Below are 10,128 nucleotides of genomic sequence, written 5' to 3' on the forward strand. Positions count from 1 at the left end.
ATTAAATACACACACTTTAACTAAATTTTATTTAGCAACATAAAAAAGTTGTTATAAAATAGAAAACAATAAAATATATTGGAAGTTTTAATAAAATTTGCCCAAAATTAACAGAGTTAAACATCTTTAAGACTGATTGTCATTAATATATGTATTTAAGTATTTTTTGTTTTAAAAATTATTATTTTATATTGAGATCCCCCGAAATTTTAGGCAAATTATAACAAAAAGTGTTAAACCTCTTGAGTATATAGAGATTAGTACTAACTATGGTCCTGAAGGAACAGGCGATTCTTCAGTTGGTATACTGGGTACATTCAAATGATTCGGTGATTGTGATTCCTCCTTTGGTACATAGTGAAACTTTGGTCTGATTCGTTTGGCAGACTCTACTCGTTGCTGAAGAATCTGTACAACAAAAATATACAGGATGAGTTTTAAATAAGTGCAAATATTTTCAGGGCTGGTAGATCTCGATAAAAGATATCATATTTTCTCTTTACCGTTTTTCAAATAAGTTTAAAACAACCAAGTTATTCAAGTTTGAAATTAAAAAAAACATAACTTATTTTTAAAAAAAATTGAGACACCGGGTTTTTTCTGTATTTGCATACCTTTAGTGCCGTAACCATGGTAATATCAGAGATTAAAAAATTATACCGTGGTGAAATTTACAGTGAAGAGGTAGTTCTAAAAAGTTTTCTAAAATATACAGGAAAATTTAAAAGAAAATGCACAAATGCACGATTTTCAACATTTTTTTTTGCAAAAAAATCTTCATAGACGGGTCCTTGGGGTCGAAATATATCACCCCTGAAAATATTTGCACTTATATAAGACCACCCTGTATAGGACAAACAATTATTTTTGTACGGGGTGATTCAAACTTGGAACCTGGGTCTACTACCGTGAGGCATAAAACATAATTTAGTTGACCAGTGTTTGAATAAGTAAAGCTACTAGTACTCTTGTAACTACGAAATTACTATATATATTTCATAATAATGAGGATTGTAGTTTATAAATATCTATACTGCTTCTAGCAGTGTTGGTCCAATATATACAAGGTTGTCGGGAACAATAAAAAACGGTTCATATATTGGTATGACCCGTAATGCAGTAAAACTTTGGATAAGGGAAAAGCAGTAGAGCTAGAGCATCCACTGGAGAAACAGCAAGACCTTCATCCTAATCAGAACCACAAACTAATCTAGTCAGAACCTAATTTTAAAACCATTTAGACCTAATATTAAGAAAAAAAATATACAAAGAGGGCTAACCCGGCAAACGTTGTTTTGCCATAAAGTATTTTTTATAGGACAACAGTAATTTTTATTCACGGGGTTCAAAATTATTGAATTACTAATATTGCTATTAAAAAAAATAGGGGTTCATGGAAGAAGAGTGATGGGGGGTGAAATAAAACTAAAACTGTGACACGGGAATTATAGATATAATACTTCCAAAGTCAAATTGACTAGTTTGTGACACTTAATTTGTTTGTGCAGATGATGCCGACAAAGGCAGTCCACAAATTAACAGACTCATACCAATCCAACTGACTTTGAAAGTACTATACACCTACACACATGGCCAAAATTATTGCACATATTATGGTTTAAAAATATAGGAAAAGGAATTTAAAGAATTTTTTTATACATAGCTCTGATAATCTGTAATAAACATTTTTTTGTTAAAATGGTTATGGTAAACAATGTTTATCGTTCAGACCGAATATTATTACAAATTCTTGATTACAGTTGAGGGTTGGAACCTTTGGTGTTACACAGCAAAATAAAAACACTAAATCACCACAATACACCATAACACTTTTACTTTTACACTGGACGCGCGTTTCGCTAACCATGTTAGCATCATCAGCAGATGATTATAAACTAAAGCACAATCTACAAGTTGAGCGTTTATATACTCGCTCAGTGGGCACCGAGTGGGCGTGGCAAAATCTTGCTAACTGAGTCAGAGCCAACTGAGCGTAACAGTTAGATTTCCACCACTAAAGTTTACAAATTCTTGCACATTTCAATTTGTGGTCTCTTGGGTTTCAGAAGAAATTTGACCATTGTTTTGGCCTAAAATACCTAGAAACATTATTTCACAGTTTAATAGAGTCAGATTAGTGACACTGTCTCAACAGGGCTACCGGCAAGTTGCAATAGCTGAAATTGTAGGAGTTAATGTTTCGCAAAAATTCAGGGAGAGAAACGAGGTTACAGACCGGCCTGGACGAGGTAGAAAGAGAGTTACTACTGCTGTGCGAGACCGTCAAATATCCCTAATTGCAATCCCCTGCTTTTTAGTACATACTGCTATTAAAAATGAGTTAGCTCGCCTTGAAGGAGTAAATATTTCAAGAAAGACCATAGCAAGAAGACTCCATGACAGAGGATTACATTTAAGGAGGCCTGTACATGTGCCGAAGCTTAATTTACAGCACAAAATTACGCGACTACAATGGGCTGAGAAGATGAGAGCAAACGGACCTAATTGGACTTTCGTCATGTTTCGTGATAAAACAAGAATAGGCCTAGTGTCAGACTCGCGACGAACTTTGGTCTGGAGAGCATCTGCAAGACGAGTACGCTTGAATGCAGCTCAACCCCGTGTTTCGTTTCAAGGGGGAAGCATTATGGTATGGGCAGGTATAATGCACGGAGCTCGAACTCTCTTGTTTTTATTGATGGCACAATGATAGGTGCCTCATATCTTAGAGACGATTTAGAGCCTATTGTGCGTCCATTTCGAGGGGCAGTGGGGGATGAATTTGTTTACATGGACAATAATGCTCCTCTCCATCGCACTTTAGCGGTTCGCGAATTTTGTGAGGAAGAGGGTATATAAGAAAACTGTAGTGGCTACCGATGTCTCCAGATATGAATGTGATGAATGTGATCGAGCATGCTTAAGACATCCCAAGCAGCATTTGGACGTCGGGACAACGTTGTGTCACGCGACCAAACGTCGGGGCGCAACGTCGGCACAACCTCGTGCCAATCCTAGTCTGCACTAGTTTGGAGAATAATTTTTGGGTCGAAACGACGTTGGATACCGACGTTGGCTAGAAGCCTAATTTAGTACAAACTGCAACGTTGTTTAAAATCCTAATTCACAGAAATACAAAACTAATATGGCGTCTAAGTCGCGTTTTATCCTAAATTGGGATAATTATAGTAAAAATATTATTTTATGATTTAGGTAGAGACATATGTCAGATGGCAGTGAAGGAAGACAAAACAAAAGTATTTAAGTGTGGAGGATGTTTGAAGATCATAATTATTGAAACACTTTAACCGACTCTGTAACTCGTTACTCAAGGCAAAAAAGTTAAACGCAAACAACTTTATTGATAAATGTATTGTTTCTACTTTGAAAAATACTAATGGGCCTTAAAATTAAAGAAGTTTTAAGAATTTTCTTGAATTTTTTTTTTAGTAAAATGAGAATAATTTATTCGCAGTCGAAAAAATTGTTTCCGCGTAATATTTAGGGTCAAATATTTCAAGTTAATGTGTTCAAAAAGCAGGAATTGCTATTTTAGGAACGAAACGTTTTCTTATTTAACAACATGGCGGTATTCACTTTGTTGTTTTGGGAGATTAAGATGGAGTAGTTCGAGTAGTCGCATACTGGACTAATAAAGTCGCAGTTCGGCCTTAACAGGTAGTATACTAGTCGCAAGATTGCCTAATTTAGTCATCCTAGAATCTAGCTTGTGCCGCCTTCTATAATCTAAATAAACGAGGGAGTGGATAAACTATCGGTAATATATGTCGATGTATATTTAAATTTAGTTTTATATGTACCTTTCTTATGTCCCATTTTAATTAAGTTTTTTTTATAAAAACAAAAACAGCACTGAACTGTCTGACTGAACAGAACAATGAAGTGAAAATTTAAGATTTAAGGTTATGGTTCAATACAGTTGCAAAAAGGTAGTGACTCGACGTCCTATCAACGTAAGAATAAGGAAATCTAAACAACGTTGGAATTAGTAAAACAGACGACGTTTGCATAACGTTGGAATAGGTCCTGAAACTGACGTCGGAAAACTCTATATTGTCCAACGTTGTAACTACGTTGTCCGAATCACCTAAAGATCACTTAAGCAAAAAAGGTTACAAGACATCGTTTATTCGACGTCGCAGAAGCTTCTACTTTGCTGTAGTACTAGTCCAACGTCGGCACAACGTTATAAAAACGTTTAAATTTATTTTAATACCCAAGGTAGGGAGCTAACTATTTTTTGTAACTAATCCAACTTTGTGTTTAGTAAACATGTGGTCGCAAGTCGTGAAAATGCTACTTGGGATGCTAAAACGCCATATTGGCAAAAGGAATGATCCCCCGTACCTTAAATGAATTGAAAATTGCTGCGCGCGAAACATGGGAAACCGTTCCTCAACATCTTCTGGACAACTTAATTGAGAGCATGTCACGTCGTCTCACATCAGCTTGCATTGAGGCTCGAGGAGGCAATACAGACTATTAGTTGTGAGAAATATTTAAAATTGTTTTCAATATTTTCTGTTTAAAATGAAATTTGTTTTTGTTGATTTTCACTCATTATGAAATAAAATTATAATAACAGCCTAGTTGCACTTAGATTTTTAATTTTACATTAGTTAGTCAATGTGTAGTAAGCCAATATGTCCAAAAATATAAAAAGAATCATATTAGGTCCAAAATAAAATAAAAATATCGTTATATGCAATAATTTTGGCCATGTGTGTATTTCCTACCTGTTGTCTTCTAATCTCAGCTTCGTCTAGCTTTTCTTGTAGTTTCTGTAATGTGACTGGACTACTTTGGGTATCTTGCATCTCTAGCAACCTTTTAGGTGGCTGTTTTTGGACGGATTCATCGATATTGTCATTCTCTTCAAATGTTATGTCAAAGGCCAATCCAGTCGCTAAGAGGTTTAGAAAAAAGTAGATTAAATTGTGCTTCGTTTGTCCATTAGAGACCGTTATATAAATTTTAAGATAATTAAAAATATTTTTATAAAATAATTGTAGAAAATACCTCTGGTAGAATCTTTTTAAAAAAGTTGCAAGAGTCTTGCAGCAAGACCAAGAACCACACCAAGATTGGACCTTGCAAGGTCATAGACTCGAACGACCAAAGGATTCTTACTCTTGGACTTGCATTTGATATACAGGTTGGTCCGAACTGTATTCCGGAAACTTCGGCAGCATATTCTTCAGATTAAAATAAGTAAAAACGTCCGTATAAATGTATGTCCTAAAATGCTTAGTTTCGGTGATACAGGGTGTAGAAGTTTCATTTTTATTTCGATTTTTTCCAAATAATTTATGAAGTAATATCAATATTTGGATGAAAATTGGTGTCTGGGAGTTTTTTGACGTGAGAAATTTGGTTTTCATGTCAATATGACTCCTACTTATAGAGGGCGCCACCTACATATGTTTAAACTGGTTTGAAGAGCAATAACTTTTCGTCCATACCTGTACAAAACTACTGAATAAAAAAATATATATTTACAGCTTTTGTTACATAAAAAAGGTCTCTTGGTAAAAATCGCTACGAGTAATGGTTCTCGAGATATTTGGAATTGAAATTATCAATACTTGTCATCATTGACATAAATTATACATGTTGACTAAATAGTTATTAGACTGAAACTTTGAGACTGAAACCATAAATTTTAATTTTTTTGTGCCAAAAGTTCAACAGAAACTGTTTAATTATCATTTTTTCGCAGAAAAATTTATGATTAATTTAAAAATATTTTTTTTTATTTCAGTCAAACAACTATACTCAACGTGTGCCTATTTTTTGTCAATAATGGCATGTATTGACTATTTCCATTTTAAATATCTTGAGAACGGTTGCTCGTAGCCATTTTTACGAAGAGACATTTTTTACGTAAAAAGTTATGGAAATGAATATTTTTTTAGTCGGCAGTTTTATACAGGTACGGACAAAAAGTTATTACTCTTCAAAACAGTCAAAACGCATGTAGGTGGCGCCCCCTACAAATTGGAGTCATTTTGACATCAAAATCAAATTTCTCGTGACACAAAACTCCCAGACACCAATTTTTATCCAAATATTGACGTTACTTCAAAAATTATTTAGAAAAAATCGAAATAAAAATGAAACTTCTACATCCTGTACCTCCAAAACAAAGTATTTTATTACATATATTTATACGAACTTTTTTACTTATTTTTGTCTGCAGAATATGGCAGATATTGCACGAAGTTTCCGGAATATAGTTCGGACCACCCTGTATATTGCCCGCGGAATATGCATACAGGGTGGCCCATTAGTGCGAGGAAGTCCAATATCGTCGTCATTGTCGAAGATATGAAAAAAGCATACCCTAAAAATATTTTGTTGTATACAGGGTGTCACAAAAAAAGTTATGATAAAGTTTTATGTTTTTTTTTTAAATTGCACCCCCATTTTTCTGTAGATAACTAGATTCAACTTAAAATTCTGCATCTAGTAGGCCATTTTTATTTGAAGCACTATGCCGTGTCGCCATTCTATTTCTCATTTACTAAAATTTTGGTTAAAAATACTATATCGGAAAAGTGGTTAAAAACTGGAGTGAGTTTAATTTTTTTAATACTTAATTATACTTTCCTAAACACCAATGATAACAGAATAAACCCGCGAAGAAAAATTTACATTATCTAATACAGGTTAATTTTTATGGTGTCGCCCACATCCCAATATTTAAATTGTTATAATCTCAATTTTTTTTAAATACAACAACCTGTATATTATTTTTCTTTAAGAATGCAGAATTAAAAATTGAACATTTTTTGTATTTAAAGTGTTCCTAATTATCATAACTTTTTTGTAACACCCTGTATACAACAAAACATTTTTAGGATATGCTTCATTATAAACCATGCAACATTTGTATTAAACTTTTTTTTTATATCTTCGATATTCAACGATGATATTGGACTTCCTCGCACTAATGGGCCACCCTGTATATGTATATGCAACTACTGTTAAAACATTTACCTCCTTTTTGAATATTATCCACGTTGGCATTTTCCAAATCCTCAATATGTGATTCGATTAGTTCGTTGATTGAACTGCTCAGCCCGCTAAAATAACACATTTAAAAATTAGTTTATGACAATTGTTATTTAGACACAAGGTAAAAACGCGTCTTTTAAAAGCCACTATATGGCGCAGGGTTACCACCCGTCCGGATTTTGTCGGGACAGTCCCGATTATGATCCAAGAGTCCCACATAAAGCCCTAATGTCCCGATTTTTATTAGTATAGTAGCCACGTTTTTATTAAACAATAAAATTGTAAAATTTATTATTAAAAATACATGTTTATTAATTTTTTGAATTTAAAAACAGTTCTTTTACACGAAATAATTGAAGTCTTAGAAATTTTAGAATTAAAAGAAGTAGATATTGATATTCTGTTTAATGAAAACTTGCGTATATAGGAAATTTGTCAAAAAGGATATAAAACTTATAGATAAAAAATAAAGTATTTTAAACACTAGAAAGTGTATGCCTTCATTGTTTAATGTTGTTATTTATATATTTTCACGTATGATGTTGAAGTAGACAGACGCTAGAAATAGATGTTCAGTTAAGCTCATTAGAACGGAACTTCAAATCTCATTTAATTTTACTATATTTATCGCATATAAGAATTTTAAGGATCTTATTAAAAATGACAAGGCTCGTATTATTACAGCAACAAAACAAATAAAAAATATTCATTACAGTCGAGGGTGGGAACCTTTAGTGTTACACAATAAAACACTAATTCACCGCAATACACCAAAACTCTTTGGCTAATCATAAATTTGAAGCTAACCATCAGTTTTCATCATCTGCTGAGCTAAGCTGGTTAACGAAACGCGCGTTCAGTGTTAACAGTAAAGCGTTTAATGGAAATTAGCGCACTTGTAGAGGTTAAGACTTTTTTATGCTTGTGTATACTAACTTTGTTATATTTTAAAGTGTTTTGGTGTATTGTGGTAAATTAGTGTTTTATTTTGCCAAAAAATGTTCATTTAAAAATAATTAAATAAACTAATAAAGCCAATTATGCAGATTATACAGCTCAAACTTTTAATTTTGTTTAAGATTTGTTCTAGATATTTTAGATTTAATTGATTGTTTACTAATTTTGTTTTCAACTTTTCATCTTTTATTTTTACATAATTATTTATAAATTTTGAATAGTTTTTTTAAGTTAACGCAAAAAGGCATAATATATTGTTTCAAAATCCGATGGGCACATAAAATTTTACATTTAAGAAAAAAGGTTGCACTAGTGTTGTCTCCATTGTTTAAATACAAAAGGTGGCAACTCTGATATGGCGCTATGCGCTGATTTTTTCGATTGTGTGTATTCACTCGATCCCAACTATCTATCACTACATTCTTGCTGTACGCTTCCAGCTTCCACCTGTACTTCATTTGTTTTATTCATATACGAGAAAAAAAAACGAATAAAAAAAGTAAAACAGTCGCAAATCTATACATATAGCATAAGAAAACAAAAGAACGAGCAACTACCGAAACAAAAGCGACAAACAAACGAAACAAAAGCAGAAGAAGAGCGGAGAAAAAAAAGAGGACAATCGCCCGGCGAGCATTTACCTGGCGGCATCGCCTACTTGATTAGGATTCGCGTGTTTTCTTCCATTGTCCGCTTGTTCGAGCGCGGTGACGTTTTTCGCCGCACTGCAACCCATGTTTCCATGTAGTGGACTGACGACCCGGCCCGCTGGATTTCCACGATTTTCCATGGGGTGAATGCCGCGGTAGGCTATGGTGGTGGTGGAGGTGTGTTGTCTGTCTATGTGTCGTGTGTGTGCGTGGTGGTGTATAATTTTCCGTGTATCGATGGGGCGGCCGAATGGGGTTAAATCGATTGATTTTAACGATACCGGGAAAAGAATGTGGAGCGAAAGAGTTGTTGTTCTATCGCCTATTTCTTTAAATTATATCCTTGAATTCTTTGTGCTGTAAAATTGATTTGTAACAATACTGATTATTAAAATTAAGACCAGCGTATAGCGAGTGTTGTTTCTGTTCATTTTTAACGTTCTGTACCTCAAAAGGAAAAAACTTTATCCTTATAGGACCACTACATTGTCCACCCGTCTGTCTGTCAAGACCCTTTATAGTTGAAATTAATACCATATACTCAGGTCTACACTTCTACAGTGCACTTCTCCATTGAAGCTGTGAAAAAGTGAAACTTCTAAGTTAACGTAAAAATAAGATACGGCCGTTTAAGCTGCAAAAAATGTACATTTCCACACTTTCGGGGAAATCAGAATTTATAGGGTATTTTCCGTTGACCTCTAGAACTATAAAATTTGGCAAGTAATACCGCCTTATACTACAAGTACTATACATTTGTAATTAAATCATAAAACACATAGACTTTATACGGAACCACCGGTCTTTATAGGACAGTACTAATTATTTTCTAGTTCGATCAAATGGACTACAAAAATATATAAACTAGAACAAATGGAGCATATCTTCTTAATAACATTTTTCAAAAAGTTTACAAATAAGGGGTGGTGGTCGATTTTTCAACCAAGGACTGTTAGGTTGGGTTGTAGCCAGGGTTGTTAAGTAGTTTATGAAGCAAAAAACTACGCCAGACACTATGCGTAGTTTTTTGTATTAACTACGTTTTAAAATTTTAAAAACTACCTTCAAAAACTACACAAAAACTACGTTAAAAACTACCTACAAAAATAAGTAAAACATAGATAATTTAGACAAAAATCAAGCCAAATTCTTATCATGGAAGTATGAAGTTATATTATATTTGTATAAGTTAAACAACATCAGAAAAAAAGAGTTTTTTTTTCAACAAAAGTGTATTTTCTACGAAATACAAAGTAACATTGAACACAAAATAAACTATAAATTCTTATGGAGAAATTCTCCATAGACATTCTCCAGGAGAATATATGATTTTTTACATCTAAAGCAAAAGGCACAACTTCATAATTCCTCTCTTCCCAGAAGGTATGGAGCAAGGTATGGAGACTGGAGACATCGACGTCTTCAAACAAAGACATCTAAGTATCAAAAATATCACATAATAAGGAACAAATTCTCAAAATAT

General features: G+C 33.5%; 1 protein-coding gene across 1 annotated transcript; it reads right to left on the reverse strand.

Annotated features, from left to right (window-relative positions):
• Positions 1–90: 90 nt before the first annotated feature.
• On the reverse strand, positions 91–8,768 carry LOC115885178. Its single transcript, XM_030903993.1, has 4 exons — positions 8,637–8,768; positions 7,021–7,106; positions 4,758–4,927; positions 91–408 (listed from the first exon to the last, which is right to left on the reverse strand). Exons 1-4 carry the CDS (start codon positions 8,729–8,731, stop codon positions 268–270), a joined length of 492 nt encoding a protein of 163 aa, XP_030759853.1. The 5' UTR covers positions 8,732–8,768; the 3' UTR covers positions 91–267.
• Between the last annotated feature and the right edge of the window lie 1,360 nt (positions 8,769–10,128).

Source organism: Sitophilus oryzae, unplaced genomic scaffold (assembly GCF_002938485.1).
Source record: "Sitophilus oryzae breed Bouriz unplaced genomic scaffold, Soryzae_2.0 scaffold_376_pilon_pilon, whole genome shotgun sequence".
Lineage (NCBI taxonomy): Eukaryota > Metazoa > Arthropoda > Insecta > Coleoptera > Curculionidae > Sitophilus > Sitophilus oryzae.

Coding starts and splice junctions, on each gene's coding strand:
- LOC115885178 (XM_030903993.1), bottom strand. CDS start 8,731: ATGGGTTGCAGTGCGGCGAAAAACGTCACCGCGCTCGAACAAGCGGAC. Junction 7,107..8,636: donor CAAGTAGGCGATGCCGCCAG/GTAAATGCTCGC, acceptor GTGTTATTTTAG/CGGGCTGAGCAGTTCAATCA. Junction 4,928..7,020: donor GGATAATATTCAAAAAGGAG/GTAAATGTTTTA, acceptor TAAACCTCTTAG/CGACTGGATTGGCCTTTGAC.